At 31.5% G+C, this 23,639-nt stretch overlaps 2 protein-coding genes across 3 annotated transcripts; both read right to left on the reverse strand.

Annotated features, from left to right (window-relative positions):
- Nucleotides 1-167: 167 nt before the first annotated feature.
- Nucleotides 168-2,036, reverse strand: LOC132313559 (cationic amino acid transporter 1-like). The gene has a single exon (XM_059812381.1). It carries the CDS (start codon nt 2,019-2,021, stop codon nt 414-416), a length of 1,608 nt encoding a protein of 535 aa, XP_059668364.1. The 5' UTR covers nt 2,022-2,036; the 3' UTR covers nt 168-413.
- An 8,503-nt stretch (nt 2,037-10,539) lies between these two features.
- LOC132313574 (cationic amino acid transporter 1-like) lies at nt 10,540-15,223 on the reverse strand. Of its 2 annotated transcripts, none has more exons than XM_059812414.1 (3): nt 15,065-15,223; nt 13,673-14,082; nt 10,540-12,130 (listed from the first exon to the last, which is right to left on the reverse strand). In XM_059812414.1, exons 2-3 carry the CDS (start codon nt 14,076-14,078, stop codon nt 10,719-10,721), a joined length of 1,818 nt encoding a protein of 605 aa, XP_059668397.1. In that variant the 5' UTR covers nt 14,079-14,082; nt 15,065-15,223; the 3' UTR covers nt 10,540-10,718. The 2 variants fall into 2 exon arrangements, with proteins under 2 accessions (XP_059668397.1, XP_059668389.1); XM_059812406.1 differs by lacking the exon at nt 15,065-15,223 and adding an exon at nt 14,531-14,788.
- Between the last annotated feature and the right edge of the window lie 8,416 nt (nt 15,224-23,639).

Genomic DNA, 23,639 nt, shown 5'->3' on the forward strand with positions numbered 1-23,639 from the left:
GGGCAAATCAAGTTAATAAACACATATGGTGTGTTGGGGGGTAAGTGGGATCGAAAATAGTCACTTCACATGTGTAAGTAAGATTTTCGTACATCTAATTCTCTCTTATAGGGATTTTAAAAATGACCATAGAACTGGTTTTTCCCACACAAGTAAAAAGAAAAAAGAAAATTGCACGGTAGTTTCTGATTAGAAATCCATTGGGAGCAAATCAAGTTAATAAACACGTATGGTGTGTTGGGGGTGGGGGGGTTGGGAAATAGTGAAATACTATGTAGATGCTGTAGTATCAAAAAAAGAAAAAAAGAAAAAAAAAGTGAATGAAAACAAATCTTTATGTACAAAAAGCTGAATAAAGACAAATAGCTCCCAAATGCCCAAAAGCCTGATTCAGTAAATAATCCTCATTCTTCTTAGACCTCTTCTTGTGCTGCTACATTCTGGTCTCTAGCTTCATTATCTGTGGGCTGAGATGCATCAACTCGTCTCTGATCAGCTTCCTTGGCTGCATCATATGAAGCATGTAATCCCAAAAGCAGATAGTAAACTAGCAAAAACGCTGTCCACAGCAAAAATCTCAGAAAAGACGGGCCATCAATTGAACCCATGATGAACACATTGATTGCTATGCTAGCTGATGGCAACCAAGGCACCAATGGCACACCCCACAATTTTGGTTTTCTTGCTTGCTTTACCATCAATTGTAGTCCTAGTGTGGCCAAAAACCAAACTGCCACCGTGATTATGTATCCGAACCACCCATTCTCACTCACTGCCCAGTAAACAGATGTGCAGATTGAGGACAATATGATCAAGAGCAGGAATGCAATGAGCTTGTTTCTGTCAGAATCTTCCGTCTCACCGGTGACATAATACCGTCTCACAATCAGCGCAATGGCCACGAGTGAGAAGATGAACAGGGTTGAAATGGAGAGAAGGTTTGCCAAGATGTCAAGGCTTGTGAAGAATGCAACTATGGAGTTGGCAATGGTCATGATGACTGTGGCATTTACCGGTGTCCCAGTCTTCCCATGAATGATCGATAGAATTGGTGGAGCCAAGTGTGTTCGCGCAATGTGAGTGAAGTATCTAGATTGGCCGATGATGTTGGCTAGCAAAACCGTGGTCATGCCCTTCAACGCGCCAAACGCGACAATATACTTGGCCCAATTCATTCCTGCTGCTTGGAATGCAAGTGTGAATGGTGCATCACCGTCAATATCAGCGTATGGCTGCATGAGGCACAATGTTGCTGATATAAGGCAATAAGTTACTATAACAACCGACATGGAGCCAATGAGTCCAATAGGAATGTCTTTACCGGGGTTTTTGATCTCCTCTCCTAAGGTAGCCACTCCATCAAACCCCACATATGCAAAGAAGAGCATAGCCGAAGCTTTCAAAACACCCCGGATGCCAAATGGGGCAAAGGGTGTAAAATTTGCAGGGTCAGCCTTGGTCAGACCGGTGACAATGATGAACACCATGACCACAACATGGACTATGGTAGCGAATGAATTGAAACGCGCAGAGCCCTTCATGCTTAGAGTCGCCAGTATGGAAATGGCTATTGAGATAGCAACTGCAATTGGATCTAAATGGCTGTACTGCTCAGAAAGACTTGAGACATTTATACGAAAATCATCAGGTTTGTGGTTGCACAATGTTGCGAAGTAGGAAGTCCATGAACGTGCCACACTAGCCCCCGCCACAATGTACTCAAATAGGATGTTCCCAGCAGCAATAAAAGCAACAAAGTCACCAAGCTCCACTCTTAAGTATGCAAATGACCCTCCGGCCACAGGGAGTTCAACTGAAAATTCAGTGTAACACAACACTGAGAGCAACGCGGACATGCCTGATATCAGGAACGAAATCAGGACAGCAGGACCAGCGAGATTCTTAGCAGCCTGTCCGGTGAGGACAAACACTCCAGCCCCCATCACAGCCCCAATGCCGAACCAGATGAGGTCCCACCAAGTCAAGGTCTTCTTCATCTCATGCTCGCTACGAGCACGCATTTCTTGCAGCTCTAGGTGGTCTTGGGATCTTGTCAAGAGCCGGTCTTTGAACCTGGTTTTTGTTTCGCGCAATGCCTTGGCATAATTCCCCCAGCTCTGGAATGACTCCTCTGGCAAGAAATCATCTTTGCTACATCCACACCCCCTCTTCTTAATGCCATTACTGTCACTATCATTTACCATTGTTGTCCTGGCAAAAGTGGAAAATAACATGAAATTCAAGGATGTTGTTTATGGCATTAGTTGTTGCAGAGGTACTAGCAAAGCAGTACTAAAAATTAAAATAAAGCTCATGAAAATGTATCATATCAAGTTAATTAAAATAAAACTAGTTCCACTGTTTGTTTGTTTTTTTTTTTTTTTTTAAACAAACATATACACTCATATCTCCATTAAGGCTCTAACACCCAACCTCTCTTTGGGGAGGAGGGCTCGTACAAGCTGGGGTATTACTCATTTGGTAAGGGTATTACTCATTTGGTAGTTCCACTGTTGTTCGAGTTTGAGCTTGGCGCGCTTTTGTTGCACTTTTTAGCTTTGTAGCAAAGCTTGATCCTACTTGTTCAGACCAGCTCATAGTTCATTTTATAGCTCTAATTCATCTTCTACAAAGAGTGAATCCTAGTATTTGAACAGAAAATCAATTTTATTAGCAGATAAACAGATTAAAGGATGCATAGATCATTGGACCACAATTTGGCCTTAGTGACCTTAACCAGCAAGGTCATTATGAGTTTATAACAATGGACAGTAAGTTAAGATTGCTTAGGTGCCATAATTTTCACTATGATATATCAATCTCAGTTGTTAGATCGTAGAATATGAGGCCATCGTTATATATCAGATAACTAAAATTTCAGTTTCATGAAATACTTTTACCATAGGTATTTATGGGATCATTTTTTTTTATTTTTTTTCCTTTTTGAAGCTGATTATTTCAAGGACTAGCATATAAAAATGGTGACACACATTTTACATAACATTCCCCAAAATTTGAAATGAAAAATATCATAGAAAGTGTAATGATATATATATATATATATATATATACACTGTTCTATACTTAATGAACCAGCCAGGATGTATATAATATAGAGCTCAAGGTGTGACAAAATTATATCCTTTTTACCTTCCCAAAAAAAAAAAATTATATCCTTTTTACAGTTCAGGGGAGTAAAAAATTGTGCATGCACTTCTCACTATTTATTATTATTTATTTTTTTATTCACATTTTTGGCAATTTCATCAATCAGAACCCGTCACTAAAAGCTATAACCTACTCAGTGCTGTAAGCTTCGTAAAAAATAAAAAATAAAAAAAATTCAATCACAACCAGTCTTAAAAGTGATCAAAGAGAGAAACAAATCATTCCCATTCACAAAGTCTGATTATCGGGTACCCTTAATTTTTATAGACTAATAAAAAAAAAGTGTCTCAAATCTCAAATTATGTAAACCAAAGTAGATCTCTATATATGCACCTAACAAAAACTTTGGAGCAGAGAAAGCAAAGAAAAAAAAAATTTATAGAACTAAAAGGAGGTAAGAGAGAGATAATGCCTCAAAAAATATTACAGAAAGAGAGAAAAAAAAAGGATACCTTTATGGAAAAAAAAGGAGCATGTGAGGGACAGATGAAAAGCAACTTTCTGGATCCTGTGATATGATAAAGAAAGAAAAGAATGAATTCACAATTAATAATTGGGACCGAGTTTTCTATTACCATGTCGTATGGATTTACTATACTACCTCACTGCCACTTCTTCTTCTCTTTTTTCGGTAAGTACCTCAATGCCACCTGTTTGCATGGATGAACACATAAAGTGGTGATTAAATCCTAATAAATTTTGGAAAAAAAATAATTGTCTTAATTAATCCCTAAAATATATATGGTAATTTTATTAAGTTAATACCTAAAAAATCAATTGTTTTTTTTGGGCATTGGAAAGGAAGGGCCACCATTCAGATCTCATCATTTATAAATAATTTTTTTGTTAAAAAAACCCTAATATTAGGTTGCATATGGTTATAGTACCTCTAAAAGACATGAGATTGTTTTCAGAGTTTTAGATTACTTGGATTCCTTGAGCTTATCTTATTGGTCGTGTAGCACTGAAATAGTCAAACGAAAAAACTAATAGATTTCTTTAATTTCCCAAATACCCTCGTAATTAATTGTATCACCCAATACCCATCTTAGGCCATTCTATACATAAGTTTACAATTTTAATTAATTGTATTACTTTAATTATTTAGGAGGGGCCTGAAGCATTGAATTTGAAACCATTTAGTCTAATACATTTGCTCATTTTGTTTTAAAACAAACAATGTTTCACATTTTCTTTTTCTTTTTGGATTAATTTCACTGATACCCCTCATGTTTAATCAAATATCACATTAAAATAATTTTTGAAAATTACTAGCAAATGTTTGTTCTGTCTTTCACTCGCACTCCCAACTGTCACCTGCCAAGCTTTAACATCATGTAAAATAACTTAAATACCCTTTGACTTTGTCAAAAAAAATTTTAACCTACAAAATTATATTAAAAGACTAAACTATCCCTATATGTTTTGCAAATTTACAATTATATTATATATATTATTAAAAAGAAAAAGTAAAAGTACAAGGGGTGTTAAGAATTTCAAATAATCATTAAAAATAAATAAATAATAAAATAAGTTATCAATTAAAAGTTGCCAATTATATTCAGAATTCTTCTAAGGCTAAAATAACTAAAACAAGTTATCAATAAAAATAAAATATGTAATTGTTTAATTGAAAATTAATCTTTACCTTAGTGTAAACTAAACCATTATATTATCAAACAATTTTTTTTAAAAAATAAAATATATACCAAATAATAAAATAAGTTACCAATTAAAATAAATCCTTACGAATTAAATATAACCTTATATTTAGATTACCAATTATACTCAGAATTCTTCTAAGGCTAAAACAACTAAAACAAGTTACCAATTAAATTAAAATAGGTAATTAAAGTTACCAATTATACTCGAAATTCTTCAGGCTAAAACAACTAAAACAAGTTACCAATTAAAATATAACAGATAATTATTTAATAAAATAATTTATCAAATAATAAAACAAGTTAACAATTAAAATAAAATAGGTAATTGTTTAATTAAAAATTAATCTTTACCATAGTGTAACTAAATCATTATATTAATAAATAAAAATTTATAAATAAAATAATATACCAAATAATAAAATAAGTTACCAATTAAAATAAATCCTATTATACTCAGAATTCTTCAGGCTAAAACAAATTACCCATTAAATATAACATTATATGTAGAAATCCGTTTCAAAAATTAAATATAGATTAAAAATTTTAAAAACTTTTAAATAATATAATATGCCAAATATTAAAATAGTTACCAATTAAAATAAATACTACTATTATACTCGGAATTCTTCAAGACTAAAACAAGTTACCAATTAAATATAACATTATATGTAGAAATGTGTTTCAAAAAATTAATATAGATTAAAACTTAATAATTTTAATTATATGTAGAAATGATAATTCATGTATTATAGATTAGAAAATAAAATAAGTTTGGTAAAAAATTTTCTACTTATTTTAATTTTAATTTTAATTTTAGTATGAAGAAATATAATTAAAAAATAATACATGTTTGGAAAAGTTATGTTTCTATATATGTATGAAATAAATAATACTCCGTATTATAAACCCTATTTTTAGAATTCCTATTGAATAAGGAAATACAATTGAAAAGAAGAAATTGGTTTTTTATTATATGTTTTACTTTTACGTCAACTCCCTTTTTTTCTTTGGGTTTTATTTTTTCAAAAGCATCATGAAAATATTTTATTTTTTATCGTATGTTTTATGTTTGGTTGGTGACAACAATGGTGGATCTTGTAAATTTAATTTGCATTATAATTTATTTTTTTATAATTTATTTTTTATTCTATGTTTTACCTCTACTACATCTGCTAGTTTTCTCTTTGTAATGGGTGTAAATTTAGTTTGCAGATTTATTTTTTTATTTTATATTTTATATTTTACCTCTACTACATCGGCTCGTTTTCTCTTTATCTCTTTGTAATTGGTGTTCAGATTTTTCTCTCTGAAGGCAGCAATTGTGCTTTATCTTGTAAGTTCATTAGGATTATTGCTTTTTTCTTTAGTTTTTATTTTTATTTTCTCAGACACACTACGAAATTATTTTATTTTTTATTCTCTATTTTATGTTTGATTGGTGACAACAATGGTTGATCTTGTAAATTTAGTTTGCATTGTAATTCATTTTTTATTTTTTCAAAATATCATGAAATTATTTTATATTTTTAGGTAACATGAATTTTTTAATTTTTGATTTCTCTTATTTTCAATTCATTTTCTCTGTTTTGCTTCTAGAGTTGCTATTATTTTGCTTCTAAGGTTTGCAACTGAAGAAGAATCAAGAGAAAGAAGAATCATGAGAGAGAAGGATAAAAAATTGTAAGTGCAAAGTTTGGATTTTTAATTAGGTTTATTCATACAAAGTTGTGATTTATTTATTTTTTTTTAAAAAAATCAGTGTTATGAATTTTTTTCAATTCATTTTCTCTGTTTTGAATTTTTTTAATAATTGATTAGCAACTTTTTCTCTACTATGAGATTTTTTTTTCAATAATTGATTAGAAAATTGACAACAAATTAAAAAATTTCAGTAAATTGAAAGTTTATTAAAAAAAAATAAATTAATTTCTCTATATCTTTTCAATCTAGTTTCTGTAATTGATTAGCAACTTGATAAATTTGGTTTCCGGTCTACAAGTAATAAAAACTATTTTATTTATGCTTGATTATTGTTTAGTTTAGTTTTGGATCATAACTAATTTTTTACATATGGAAGCTATATTATTTATGTTTGATTATTGTTTTGTTTAGTTTTGGATCACAACTAATTTTTTACACATAGAAGCTACATTATTTCTATTGATTATTGTTTATTTTAGTTTTGGATCACAATTATTTTATTATTAATTATTTATAAAATTTTTTAATAAAAGAAATAATAAAACTGAACTCTTATAACTATATTTATTTATAATGACTTTATAAATATTAAATATCAACTATTTAAAACAAGCTGCTAATTAGTTATTTAGAAAAGAATTTTTTTTATTATAAATTAACTTTTAAATTTTGACCATTCTTTTACCAGTGTGTGTATATATATATCTATCTATCTATATATAGATATATAAGAATATGAATATGAATATGAATGTGGCGATTGGATACCCTTATTAATATACCCAAAGAGAGGCAGACAAAGTTTGAACAGAAATTCTTTTACAGAAGTGAAAAAAAGATATATATTTTAACAGAAATTCTTTTACAGAAGTGAAAAAAAGATATATATATATATATAAAAGATAAATTAGGCTCTTTTTTTTTTTTTTTTTTTTCTTTAAGCATGGTTCTCCTTTTTATGATGATCTGGACCAATAACAACATGACATGTGTCAAAAAAAAAAAAAAAATTAAACCTGAATCTTTTGGATCTTTTTACAGGTCATTCAAAAAGGAAAAGGGTTCTCTCTTAGGCGCCTGAGACCTGGTGGCGGGCTTTCCCTCTCTTTAACGCACAATTCCTTCCTCTTCTCACCAAATCCTCATTGATGCCCACCATCTCCCCAATTCTCAAACCCATTAATCCTCTCTTCCTCCACTGCTTGTCACCTCCTCCACTGTTTGCCACCTTCTCCATTTTCAAACCCTAATATTTTACATCTAAGCTTTAGAAGCCGCCACATTCGTTGCCTACCATATCTATTGCAATCTTTGTGACTCACTCTCACCATTAACTTGACTTTTGGTTATTAATTAGGCATTTTTTCATTAATGGAGGGTTAAGATGCACTACAATCAATGATTAAGATTTATCATGCAGAACACTGTGTAGAATACTTACGCATTTAGATAATTTATAACTACAGAACTCTCTACTTTTATGGAATATTCTCTCCTCTAAATATTACTCCCTACTACAACTTCTCATAAATGTGGAAAACGTTATAACCCGCTTTCCCACCCATGGCAAGGAGTCATATAGAGTCTTCCTCCGCTTGCAACCTCCACTCTATGGGAAAGTGGTGGTTCAATTCGATGTTGTTTAAGGAGGAGTTAGAACACAGGTTAGGCTGAGTAAATCGACGGATAGTCTTGGTCCTCTTAAAAATGCTAGTGTAAGTAAAAGTGAAAGTGAAAGTGAAGATGGTATTATGATATACATCTTTCATCACCAATAGTCAGACAATTGCATTTAATCCCACTGGCTTGTAACGCCGAATCGATCTCTCCTAAAATTTTGTTACAAAATCTCCTCAATTAACTTAGGGGTTACTTTTAGTAAAATACTCCCACCTTTAAAGTATTGAGTGAATTTATTGCAATTCAGCTAATTGTAAATATTTTGTATTTTCTTTTTTTCTTGAATAATAATAATTAAATTTATATTTTCTGTTACATGCACCGCCATATTTTTTAATAAATAAAAGTATCAAAAAATAAATAAAATAAAATTTATAGTTATGAATGTAATTACATATAAGTTCAAATCTTATATATTTACTAATATTATATATACCATTATTATATTTTTATTTTATACAATGGTTTGTGTGTGTGTGTGTGAGAGAGAGAGAGACATTTAATCAATAAAAATAAAAATTAATTACAAAAAGTAATTGAATGACATAAAATAATAAGTTTTTTTTCTTTTCCTGTTTGGTTGAATAGAGAAAAAAAAAAAAAAAAAAAAAAAGAAGGGAAAACTACACATATGTAAAGTTAGGAACCCTAAATAACAAATCGATCAGTTTTTAAAGTTAATTTTCTATTTTTGTTGGATTAAGCAAAACAATTACAAATACATCAATATTTATTGCTCTGGTCCAAAATATCATTACACTCTTATTTCAAAATACCAAAATATCTTCTTTAAAATTATATAATTTTAGTATAATAAAATAGATAATTAAAAATTAGTTTGACAGCGAATAATAATTCTTTATCACTTATATTTGTTGTCAATCTGCCACCAACCTACAGGGCACCACCCACCACCCACCTCGCAGGTTTTCTAGGTCCCCCCCTCTCTCTCTGTTCACACACTTGTATAAATATAAATATGTAATCATTTTTGTTCACAAGTTTCAGATCTATGACTTTGTAGGGCACTACCCACCTCGCAGGTTTTCTAGGTCCCCCTCTCTCTCTTCACACACATATATAAATATAAATATGTAATTATGTTTGTTCACAAGTTTTAGATCTATAACTCTGTAGGCTTCATAAGTATGTTATAGCTTATGAAATTAGGGTTCTTGTAGAGGATTATTAATTTGGCATCTCAAAATTTGTTGTGATTTTTGATAATTAATTGAAGAAGAAAACAAACAACAATTAGAGACCTCTAGACAACAAAAAAAAAGAAAAAAGGCAAATGAATATTCCAATACTTCATATTACCCTCCCAAGAAAAAAAAAAAATTACTTCATTACCGTACTGTCCAACAGGATATGAGAACCTTGATAAATCTCATTATAGTTTTTACATTTTCTAATATATTAACAATAATAATAGCTTCATTTAGGTAACAATTGAAAAATCTCATTATAGTTTTTACATTTTCTAATATATTAACAATAATAATAGCTTCATTTAGGTAACAATTGAAAAATCTTTTATGCGATATACCATCACTGCCATAGTAAAGCTTGTGGAGCTTTCCTTTTCAATTCTTACCTTTCTGATCAAATGACATCAAATTCCAAAGGGCAATCCAATGCCATGGACGACGAAGAGAAGAGATGGAGAATTTTTATTTGCTAATTAAATTAATTCTTAATTATTTATTTTAATATTTGGAATTAAATAATTTTAAGAGGGATTTTTTAGTATTTTGTAACAAGAGTATGAGGCCATTTTAGGACTTAGCAATAATTTTTGATGTATTTGTAATTATTTTATTTAATTCAATCAATGTGAAAAACTAACTTTTAAAATTGATCAATTTGTTATTTAGAGCTCTCAATCCTACCTATATGTAGTTTTCTCAAAAAAAAAAAAAAAAAAAAAAAAAAAAAAAGAAGAAAAATATGAAGGCAAAATCAAATAATAAACTGAAAATAAAATTATAACTGAAGGCTCAAGTAAGAAAACAAGTGGGCATAACTTTATTCCAGACAGTACCCCGGTTTTGTTTCGCATTGGTTAAATTGGGGCAAGCCCGCCCCATGCACAACAAATATAGTGGGCCTTGAAATTATATTTTAATGGGAATATAGGTAAACTTTCCCGAAAAAAAACACACACACACACAACTAATTTATCTTTACAGATAAAGGAGCCAATTTCAATGATGTTCCGAGGTATTGAGCTCTTGAATAGAACCAACTCACCAAGGCACGCCTAGCTCAAGCTAATTACTTCAATTTAGAACTTCTTTAAGCAATATAATAAATAATAAACAAATTAAACCCATTAGAAAGCCTCTAGTTTCATTTCTTCTTTAATCATATTAACAAACAGTTTCTGTTGACTAGAACATGGCTTCTTCTTCATATAGCAGAAATACTTACACATACAAAGGGGGCACACAAAAAAAAAAAAAAAAAAAAAAAAAAAACACATATTCGGTGAAACAAATGCAGCTAGCTACTAGGATGACCTGCAGAAGCAATTTTACCATCTGTAGCATTAGTGAAGCCAGATTTTGTCTCCGATTTCTCAACTCCCTCTTCAACCTTCTTCCACTCATTTTCATATTCCTTGGCTGTGTCATACGACGCGTGCAATCCGATGAATATATAATAAAACAAGAGAAAGGCGGTCCATGCGCCAAACCTGATGAAAGAATCCCTGTCTATAGACCCAAGAAGGAATATGTTAATGGCAATGGACGCAGATGGCAACCATGGGACCAATGGGACACCCCACATTTTCGGTGCACGAGCCTGTGGCACAAAAACTCTCAGTCCCACCGTTGCCAACCCCCAAATTGGTATTGTTACGCAATATCCAATCCAACCATGCTTGCTCAAACCCCAATAAGCTGCAGTGGCAATTGAAGACCCAACTATGAGTAGGAGACACACAATGAGTTTGTTACGGTTAGCTTCTGTGGTCACTCCGGTAACGTAGTACCTACGGACAAGAAGGGCGACGGCAACAACCATGAAGATGAATAGTGTGGAGATTGATAGGAGGTTGGAGAGAATGTCAAGCTTTGTGAAGAAGGCAATGACTGCGGTGGCGGCAAGCATGACAACGGTGGCATTGACAGGTGTTCCGGTCTTGGCATCAACATTGGCGAACCATGGGGGCAACATGTGGGTACGGGCGATGTGGGTCAGATACCGAGCCTGACCCACAGCACCAACCAGCAACACCGATGTCATGCCTTTCAGTGCGCCGGCAGCAACAACATACTTAGCCCATTTCCACCCTACAGCTTCGAATGCAACTGAGAATGGAGCGTTCTCATCAATTTGGTTGAATGGTTGCATGAGGCATAGAGTAACAGCTAGCAAACAGTACAGAGTTGTGGTGATCGCCATTGATCCTACTAGTCCGATGGGGATGTCTCGAGCAGGGTTCTTCGTCTCCTCAGCCATTGTGGAAACCGCATCAAACCCAACATAGGCGAAGAATAACACGGCTGAAGCTTTGAAGACGCCACGTGCACCGTAGGGCGTGAAGTCAGCGTAGTTCTTGGTGTCTGCCTTGCTTAGTCCGGCCACTATGATGAAGACAATGACGATAATGTGGACAATGGAGGCAATGTAATTGAGACGGGAGGAGCCCTTTGTGCTGAGCACCGCGATGACACAGATGATGGCGATGACACCAACAGCTATGGGATCAAGGAGGTTGTAGCCCTCAGTAAGTCCGTGGGCTAGAATACGGAAATCATCTGAACCGTGGTTGCAAAGGGTGGAAAAGTAGGATGTCCAAGAACGGGCTACAGCTGCACCACCAATCACATATTCGAGCAGGATGTTCCCGGCTGCAATGAAAGCCACGAATTCACCAAGCTCCACCCTTAAGTAGGCAAATGAGCCGCCTGAAAAAGATTGAAACTAAAATTCAGTATCCTTCAATTAGGTATGTGATTTTGATAAGCAAGACGTATCTTCGATTCAAGAAAGATGTGAAGTTACGCAAGAAAGAAGTGGAACTATAGAAGTTACTCGGATCCTCTCATGTACACAACACACTGTCCACAGAAGAGGTGGAGATCATCTCACATGGGGTGTATCCATGCAGTCCGTAGAGATCACACCCCATACGAGATGATCTTCAACCTTCTCCTGTGCACAGTACTGTGCTATGCAATCCTCTCTCACAATAGACCATATGATCTGTTCATGGTTAGGCCTAGCTACCAAGGGTTGGTTGCCTGTTAGGCTGTTACTTATAATAATAGCCCATGAAGAATAATATACCGGTAGAACATGGGGCTAATGAAACATAGAAATGAGATAAGGGACTTCGTACACCTTGTGACGCATTCATTGCTCAACACCCACTCATTTACTGTTTATTTGGTAACAGAGTCGTTCTCAACACCTCCACCAACCGTTCGTAGAAAACTAATCAAATTTTTGACTTTTCAGACACGTGGTGTTCTATGCCAGTTGTGGAAAATACAAGGCCACTACCGTCCACCAACAAAATTGTGACGCTGGTTAAATTAGAATTTAGGGAAGTCCTCTTAGGGCTAGCTTGTTTGGATGTTCAAAAGATGAAACATTTAAAGGTACAAAGTATGCATCAAGGTATCTTTGACACTACTTTTAACATTTACTCTATTATGCTCCTTCAGAAATCTATGCAAGTCTGTCATAAAAGTTAAATTATAATTAATATAATTTATCAAAAAATTATAATAATGTGTTGGAATAAAATCTTCTATTAGATTCTTTTCTTTTTTAGGAAAGAAAAGAATTCAATATTTACAAAAAGTACACAACGGTTTGTTAAAATATATATATATTTTTTTGGTAAAATATATATTGTCATACATTACCACGTCATCAATGTATAAAATTGTTATATATTTTATTCCATCACAATCATATCAATGTGTAAAATTATTGTATTTTACACAACTACATCAACATGTGTATTTTAAACAACCTTTTTACACAATCACATCAACATATTTATTTTCTCCTATCTACATAACACTAATATTTATTTTCTCCTAGCTATATAACACTAATATTTATTGGGAATATATTTTTACACAAAAGATATAAAACAACTACAAAAGCTAAAACAACTACAAAAGCTAAAAATAAATGATCTAATTTTTTTGTATTAAACTATTATTACACATCATATCTACAAAAAAAAAAAAATATATATATATATATATACACATAATAGTTCAATTTTCAGAAAAAAAGTTTTAATAAGAAAGTGTCAACTAAATAAATTTCATTCTTATTCTTACACAAAAATAACCAAAACACCCATTATTTTTGGCAGTTGTCACTCACATTATATATCACAAAACTTACCTCTATTATTTTAATTAAATATATATGAAAATAATAAGAATTTGAAATAATATAGAAAAAGAGTAAAAGAGCGTTCATACCAGCAACGGGAATCTCCACGGCGAACTCAGTGTAACAGAAGACAGAAAGCATGGCGGAGACACCGGAGACGACAAAAGAAAGCACGACCGCTGGGCCGACTGTGTCCCTGGCCTCAAGACCGGTAAGGACGAAGATACCGGCGCCGATCACAGCACCCATGCCGAACCAAATGAGGTCCCACCAAGTCAGGGTCTTCTTCATCTCATTCTGACTCCGAGCCTTCATGTCCAACTCGGCTTGATCAAGTGACCGGGTCACTATCCGGTCCAGCAGCCGGTTCGGTGTCTGCATCAGAGACCTCCCATAGTTGCCAAAGCTCTTGAAGGATTCCTCAGGGAGAAAATCGTCCTTCGTGCATGAGCAACCCCTCTTCCTAATTCCCACATCCTCACTTCCAGCACCCATTGATCTATTTTCAAGGTGAGTGAAATTCAATCAGAGACTTTGAATGCCCAGGAAACATAAAATCAAAACTTTGGAATTCTAAAACATAATATCAAGATTTTTTGGTTCAGTTGTACTTTTTGTTTTTGTCAAGTTTTTGTTCAAATTTCCTTCACCTTGCTTTTCTGATCAAACAAAAGAAGGTTTAAATTTGTTTGATTGACGAGAAAATGTTGACAACGGACAGAGAAAAAAAAAAAAAAACTAAATCTGTGAATCAACCTATGAGTTTCTACTTTCTTGCTTTTTCCTCCTCTTTCACAAGAACGAAACAAAGTGAATAAAGTTTTCTTACGATATAAAAGATTTTAAGATTAACATAAATTCAAACTTATACAGAATGTACAACACCTCTATAACTGAAAATTAAATTCGAATCAAATGCTCAAAAAGATTCAACTTCAAATAAATACCTAAAACTTGAATCAAAAGAGCATTAAGATAGAATGAAATTCGAATCTAGCTCTGCTCTCTGAGAACAGAGAGAGCCGGCGAACTCTTCTATAAAACAATAGAAACCTTGATTCTCTGTTCGGCAACAGATACCAAACTACAACAGCGTAAAAAGACTGTTATATAAATCCAAGACATTGTGAGAAGCAACAAACAAAACAATACGGCAATAATAATATTTAATTAATTAATTACAGATTCGATATTACGCAACCTCATACTAACAGATAGCAACAAGCGATTAAAAAAATTGTTTTCTGTTTCAGATAATATACAAAGAAATTTTCAGATCCATACAATGAATTTCCAATATTTTGACTTTTGAGCATAATAAGTCAAATTCGTTAGGCAAAATAATACGTAGCATCTTCTACAGACAGAGACATGTAGACATATGTAGTATTGATAGAGATAGAGAGAGAGAAGAAAAAAAAAAAGAAAAAAAAAAAAAGAGTTCTGTATGACTGTATGTGTTTTAGAGAGAGAAAGAGCACCTGGCGCAGATACGAAAACTCGAGATTTCAGACCAGCTTGATCACTAGCTGGCCGGCGGAGCAACCGACGACTCGCGACGGAAGATTTTAGAGAGAGAAATTATAGGGTGCTCTCTTCTTTGGTTGGCGCGGGAAATGTCTCGCCTATACAACGGCTTATATAGTCATGGTGTTTGCACACTCTAACGCCATTGTTTGGAACCAGATTCGTTTTGGATTTAGAATTGAAATTGCAATTAAAATAGAATTTTATTTGTACTTCAATATAAACTGCAATATTGAAAAATGAATTTGAAATATATATATATATAACACGATAGAAATAATAAAGAATAATATTTTCACTTGTTTTAGTTAATATAGCTGAGCAATTGTAAAATTTTTTTTTAAAAAAACTAATATAATGTAAATATAATATACTTTTACAGCCAATCAGCCATTCAAAAATATTATATATATATATATATATATATGCTTTGAAATAATTGTGCAATAAATTTAGTTACTGAGTGAGTAAAATAGAAAAGAAGAGAATGCAAAGGGAGTTGTTTGTTTGTATTTGACCGGTGATTAGCGGTAGATTCACTAGTGAGACTTGGACTTAGAAGCAAGTGGGTTGACACGTGGCGGTCAATACGGAAGTGGACAACTGTTGACAGTTGTATCAAGCTGTGTTTTACTAAATTTGCTTGCATGGTATTGAGTCAGAATCAGTAATTACCGGCGCATCTAGACATACTATACGCGGGATCACTTGAATATACTGTAGAATCTTTTTGAATCTAGTTTTAATGGTCTTAATTGGAATTTTAACACGTAATAAAGTTATGTATTTATTGGGATTGTTCAAATTCAATTTAAAGCATTACAAAAATTAATTATGATTTAGCAAGTTTAGTAAGTAGTGGGAAACCTCCTTTATACCAACTATCACGTCCACAAATAGATCCAAAAAAGTTGGGAGTATTTTACATTCAATGTATTTGGACTTGGGACAATATAATATTTTGAAGATTTTAAATATCTTTCTATATTTTTAAGGTTCAATAAATAAAACTCATATGAAAAATAATGTAATAAATTGAAATAAAATCCTCTCTAATGGACAATTAGAGTGTTGAGTGCAAAAAAGATTGACAATAAATAATATTCAATTAGAGTATTGAGTGCAAAAAGCTTGGAAATCACCCTAGCATGTGTGAGGTCAATTATTCATAAATAATGGATGAATAGATATTGAGTAATTTAGGCATGCCATGTTGTTGGCCTACTCACTCAATTAAAAAACAAGCTTTAGTGAAATAGATCCCACTCAAATAAAAAAAATTCACAATTAATTGAGAAGTTATTATATGGTCCGGCCAATTATTATTGGACACATAAATAATTGTGTCGACACTGTATAAGGTTTTTTTTTTTTTTTTTTTTTTTTTTTTTTTCACTTTTAGCTTATGTGTCGAATGATGATTGGCCGAGACCATCTATTTTTTTTATTTATTTTTTTTCCAACTAATTGGATGAGTATATCTATAATGTTAATATATCCGACTCACCCAATATTGCTGCATTAGACTTGGAGGATATTTATTCAAATAGAATACCTAATATCATTCATGTGAATTAATGAAATTATGTGTCTAGATTAATGAAATTATGTGTCTATTAGTTGTTATTCTAATGATGGTTTAGCTAACACATAAAATTTTGGATTAATTTCACTCACACTCCCTCAGATTTGGCCAAATATCATTGTCAAACATTTTTCAAAAATAATTATCACTTAACTCCATTCTCACTTTTTCGTTATATTTTCCGTTAAAAAAATATAAAAGACAATTTTACCCTTAATTTTTTAATCTCATATATTCCTAAATATTAAATTACATAAATGACCAATATACCCTTATCATTAAACTTACCCACACACCCACCATTAGAAATGACAACCACCATTTTCCATCTCGCCGGATCTTTTGGATTGCAGAGACCCAATTTGAGGAGGTTAGGATATCTGGCTTTCACCCAAGGGACCCGGATTAGATTCCCGACAACGGAATTTTTTTTTGCCTTTACCCCCTGCCATTATTATGTTTAGTCTGGAACTCCTAAGATCTGATTCTTAAGGGATGACAACTTATTGCTGGGTGGGAATTGAATGCTGATCATGGTGAGAGAGAGACATTGACTTGAGGTTGCGTCTATTTTCAGATCTATTTTATTATGTGTGTGTGTATCTATATATATATATATATATATATATATGTCTCTGTGTGTAATGTGGGTATGTTATTATATCCTTGAGCGAACACCCTTTATAGAGAGCATGTTCGAATTTGTATTTTCCGTTTTATGGCTTTAAGCTTTGGAGCCTAATCTTTCAGTTAGGTCCATGTATATGTCTGTGTGTATATATATGTCTCTGTGTATGTGTGTGTATATATATATATAATTTGTAAATTTACAATTTTTTAGGGGTAATTTAGTCTTTTAATCTAATTCTTTAAGCTAAAGGGTTGGTTTGACAAATTCAAAGGGTGATTAAGTCATTTTATATTGTGTCAAAATTATTCAACTAACACGGAACAAAAGTTTGTAACATGAGTGATAGTTATTTTTAAAAGATGTTATAGAGTGATATTTGGCTAAACCTGAGAAGGTGTCAATAAAATTAATCCAAAAATCTTTAATTATTTTGGTTCAATTATACAAAAAAATCAATCATGTTTTGAAGTGGATCCAAAAGTTGCAGTTTATTTACATTCAATGTACATGAACTTAGGACAAAATGAATTTATGTTGAATTCAGTCATTTTTATTTTTTATTTTTTTGGTGTTCAACAAAATTATATTTTTATAAAAAATAAAAATAAAGATGCAATCAAATGAAACAAAGATAAGTATAAAAATGAATGGATGAAATGAAATTGTGTGTGTGAAGACTTTTCATAGGATGTCAACATCAGATCCAAAACTCCATTATTTGTTGTCATATTTTTTGAGCGCCGATTCCGGCGGTCTTAGCAATCGTGTGAATCAACCTGCTATTGTAATACTACTATTAGTAGTCAAATTTTATAAAACCCCATGTAAAGCATTGACTTGCAAAGAGTGTTACTTTGAAATGAGCTGTATGATGATTCAAGCAAGAGCAAATTATATTCAATGTCACGGGAGTCATGGGTCTGGCACATGTTCACACTTGCGTACAGCTGCGTTCACACGAAGCATGTTCAGTGTTATATATAGATATTTATTCTACAAATTTATTTCGCATCGAATTCGAATAAAAGAATAATTATATATAAATAAGTGAGTATATAATACTATTTAATATCTTGAGATTTTGAATAAATAGACAAGCGCATTCCCACTAGCCACGTAGGGACAAGCAGAGGCAACTGTCCCCACTAAACTTTAATTTTTTTTTTTATTTCATATGAAAAGATTTTTATATTTGTATAATTGTCCCTTCTAAAATTTGACACTTCACATATATGTGTGTGTGTGTGTGTGTGTCTCTCTCTCTCTCTCTCTCTCTCTATATATATATATATAATCAAAAGCCCATTCACGGTTTTACAAAATATTAATTTAAAAAAAAAAAAAAAAACATTTCATCAAGATATTCTTTCACAAAATATGATATTTTTTTCCACTTTCCTAAAATATTATATTCTTTCCCACTTTCCAAAAAAAAAAAAAATATTTCATGAAGATATTCTTTCACAGTTTTGACTTTACCACAAACAAATCGATTGTTTCCATCACAATTTTCTTTCCGTGAATCTTCAATATTTCACAAAAAAAAACTATTTATAGTAGACAGAGACTTAGTCAATCTTACTACCGTGCGGGTGATGTGATATTTTTTTTTATCATCTAAATTTATGATTATTATTTGATATTATAATTTTAATTAGAAAAATTATTAGTTCTTACTATCAAAATTATTTTAGGGCCGATTGTTCTTTCAAAATTTAGTTTGTGTAATTGTTTTACTAATTACTATTCTCTAAATAAGATTTAGAATTTTTTTATTTTTATTTTTTATTTGCTGCCTAAATCAATAAAATCACAAATTCACTTACTCTATCAAAATTTTCGATTGATTGAATTATCTGGTTATAACTTATAAGGTTAGTCTTACTTTTTAATTTAATTTATTTTTTATTTTTAATATGAATGAAATTTTATTATGAGTACATTGATAGTATGACATATTTGTTATTAAGAGGACAATTTTAAATGTACTAAATAGAAATATTATGAATTAATGTTTTAATTTTTACATATATTATTTTGATTCAAATTTATATATATATTATTGCTATTAAAGATTGCTCCCATAAAAAAAAAATTCCTGACTACGCTACTGGATTCGGTGCCACGCCAAGCACCCGGCCGCGTCCTAGGAGCCACCCCGGTAGGCAGGGTGTCCTGACAGCAACGAGGGCATTCCGAATTCAAGAGATATTTGTCCCACATCGGATCCAAAAACCAACAACTTAAATTTTTAGATAAATGAATAAGCGTCCACCCGTAACACTAAGTTACTAACGAAAACCAATACTCTCTCTCCCTTACATATTAATAATACTCCTTTTGGGTAGTAAAAATGTATTCTTCCATTTTAGAATAATCAAATTGAATATATATTATTAAGTTGAAAATTTAAAAAGAAATTTATGAAATTTTATATTTATTATACTTTTATTTTTCAAATAAGAATAGTACAAATAGAAAGATCGACTTTAAATGGGACAAGAGTATATAGATGGAGGGAGAGGAGGGGGATTACAGCCGAGGATCCGAACTCGAGATTTGCTCATATCTATAATAAATTTTGGGATTGTAGTAATTTTTTACACCATTATATCCATTTTCTTTAATTTTATTTCTTATTCATTTACTTTTAGCTAAATATAATGCCTTAAAAATCATTGTTTTGAAAAAAGCAGATGTAATATGTTGAATAACATAGTAATGTGTTGAAAAGTATATGTGATTTAGTGAATAGTGTAGAACTCCACTACAACAAAGAGATTATAACTGAGAATCCAGGCTCGAGATTTATCCATATCATATTTTCTCTTTTCCTTTTTATACCACTGCTAAATAAATATATTGGGCGAACTATTTCTATGTACAATTTTTTCGTTCCTTCCTTTTTTCCAATAAGACTCTAAAGCTAGTGCACATCCAAACTTCACTTCAAAAACTAGGAAATATTGTCAAGATTGAAGGCTCCACACACCAAGAAAAAAACGAACATATGAAGACAAGGGAAAAAGAAGAGCAAAAAAGTAGATCTCAAATTCTTTTAGAATATTCAAAAGTTCATTGTCTAACGAACAATAAATGTATACTTGTAGTGTAGGATCTAACCTCTAAGATTAAGATGTGACGATTTAGTGGAAATAAATTCTTTGTCAGCCTTATACAAAATCATTTCGGATCACCGGATGACCATGCATGGGTGATTTTCTAATTAAAGGTTGATTTTGTTTTATTTTTTTTTCCCCCAAAGAAAAACAATTAATTCTTAAAGAACCTAGCTCAAACCTTAAAATCAAAATTTAATGTTATAATTGGTTGGAGGGAAGGATTGAAGAGGGCTGGATGAGGGGGAAAAATGAATTTTCCGTGTTTGGTTGGAAGAAAGAGAAAAGAGGGAGGAAGTAAGGAGGGAGGAATAATGAATAATTACCACAAATATATAATTTTCATTTTTAACCTTTTCAAAAATTTGAAATGAATATCTAATTTTTATAATTTTATATAATAAGAGTATATTAGTAAAAAGAATATAAAAATTATATTTCTCTTCATTCCAATCAAAGAAACAAGAAAAAAAAAAAAAAAAAGCCACCCCATCCACCATTTTAACTATCGATTCCATCTAACCAAACAAAAGTGAAAGAAATAATCTTCCTTTTCATAGAGATACCTCATTCATCACTTACATTCTCCCTCCCATCAATTTTTTTATTCCTCCAACCAAACCGTACATAAATCTTTTTTAGTATACAATTAACATAATAAGATAAATTTTTCATAGCTCGACGAAAAAATTGTGGCACACTATGATAATCACGAAGCATGAACATCAACATCAAGAATGGTAGAATAAAGTTTGATTCTAGAATTATATAATGTTATTGTGAGTGGTAAAAAAACATAAAATAACTTGAAAAATTGAGCTAGAATATTTAATGACTTGAAAATTTTATGATGCTATTGCGAATGGGATGGAATTGTATAATATTATAGTGAAGGGAACATAAATTTATAAAGAATGTAGGTAATAGAGAGACATAAATTATTGTTAAAAGCATCATTTTCTAAAGTTTATCAATCAATGCCTAATCCTGAAAAAGTTTCATGATTATGAGTTAGCAAGAAAAATTAGTTCTTGGTTTGGTTGTGCCTTCTTGGCTTGGTGCTCAATCGACAATGTTGCCTATTTTTGAAACTTTTGGTACACAACATGGATATGTGACTATTTACACGTGTAAGAGCATTTTTAATACATTCTCCGAATTTGTTACATCAGCATTTTTCAATAGTCACTTTAACATTTTTCATAGCCACGTCAGCATTTTAAAGTCTTCAAATTTTAGCTATCGCATGTACATTTTCGCTCTCCAAAAATATTAATATTTTTTAAATTTTTATTTTTTAACTTTTTTTGCAGTTTAAACATTAACATAATATAATTTTATTTATCATTATTAACATTACTCCAAAAATAAAAATAAAAATTCTTAGTATTAATCAATATTTGGATTGAAGAAACTTTTCAGCCCCATCTAATATATATGTGTGTAATTATATATGAAGAAAAAGAGAGAGCTCTCTTAATAGAATTGCAACTTATTCCAAATGATTAATTTTAGATTGAGATAGAGAGAGGAAGATTAAGGTTGTAAGATTGCCTAGTGATCCGTTATGTGCAGTAAGCTTAATGGGTATATAGATATACAGAATGTTTTATCCGTATATCAAATCACTTGTAGAGAAATTATTTGAAGAAATTTTTACAATGAGATCAAACTATGATACAATGTACACAGAGGAGCCAAAAATTTAGTTTGGGAATACTAGCATATGATAAAATAAATTTTTAGTAAAAAAAAAATGTTTAAACTCCAAAATAAAAATAAAAATGTCCAAGAAACACCCTTACCATTTAGTATGTGCATATAAATTTTTTAATAAATTCTTAGAAAAAAGAAAAAGAAAAAAAGAGAGACCAAAATAACTCAAAAATCTGTTTTTTAGCTTTTTTTTCCAGCCAAACATGGCCTTAGAAACAGTGTTATGGGCAAAACACTGTTCTGAACCAGAATTTTTTTTAAAAAAGAAAGAAAACAGAGGTGCAGCCCGTGATTGCTAACAGGGTTGTCGTTTTCGGCGACTTATTCCCCGAGTGGCCCAATTTTAGCGACCCACAATAGAGGAATTGGGTTGTTAAAATCAGCCCAAAATCGCTTTAAAAGTCGCGTTAGAGTTGCTCTAAGTAATTATAGTCGTTCATTACGGTACAACACCGTGTTGTTGACGTGAGGATTCATATTTATGAAAATCAATCTGCTGCACGTTGGCAAACAAAAGCCTCCCACCATGTTTGGCTAATGCCTGACAATTACACAAACCCTAATATATATAATGCTACTAGTTGCAGTAAGCCTTGTGATTAGATAAGATCAATTATTGATGCCTTCATTTTGATTTTATATGTATATTATATATTAATATGAGAGTAAAATAAATTAAGAAAAACAACTAAACAGAATCATGTTGCTCTAACAAAAGCAATATTCTAACTAATAGGATATAAGATAATTAGTTCTTAATTGTTCTTCTTCCTAAACTTTATGCCCTAATTTACCAAGAGATAATAGAGTTTTGTATCTTCATGTTAAATACCATAAAGTTGAACAAGAAAAAAAGAAAAAAAAGAAAAGAAAAAACAAAGTTGTCTCTCATTTTAGTCATTAATGCTTTGTTTGGTGGAAAGGAAAAAATATAATGAAAGGGATAGAAGAAGGGATGGATGAAGTATCCCTAGAAAAGAGATTGTGTATTTATTTTTTTTTTGTTAAGTTGGATGGAAGAGAAGTGAATAAATTATGTTTGTTAGAAGAGAAGGAAAGATAAACTTTTAAAATATTTTTACCATTATATCCTGTAATATATATAATATTATAATTTATAAAATATAATACTGTATTTTAAAACTTGTGTAATTTAAAATAGTATTTAACTCAAAACTTCTATGATAGTCACTTTTCTTCCCTCAGCTCGTTTTTGAATGAATAAAAGTTTGTAAAGAATGTAGAATGACACATCTCTTCTATTATCCTTTCTTTTTATGTAGTCGGTGACGGGCTCATAAAATTTTGTGAGGGAGGGTGGACTTTTAATTTATGGAGGCAACTTTATATAGCGTGTCTATTTTTATAATTTCAGTAGAGTTATCTTCATAAATTCTCAAAAAATTGAAGTATAAAATACAAAAAAAAAAATAATTTTAGTGGGCCGAATTGTAATTTTAAAGGGGACATATTCATAA

This window comes from Cornus florida, unplaced genomic scaffold (assembly GCF_030987335.1).
Source record: "Cornus florida cultivar Cherokee Brave unplaced genomic scaffold, ASM3098733v1 CherokeeBrave_3.0.0_Hap2_Chr01, whole genome shotgun sequence".
In the NCBI taxonomy this organism is placed as follows: Eukaryota; Viridiplantae; Streptophyta; class Magnoliopsida; order Cornales; family Cornaceae; genus Cornus; species Cornus florida.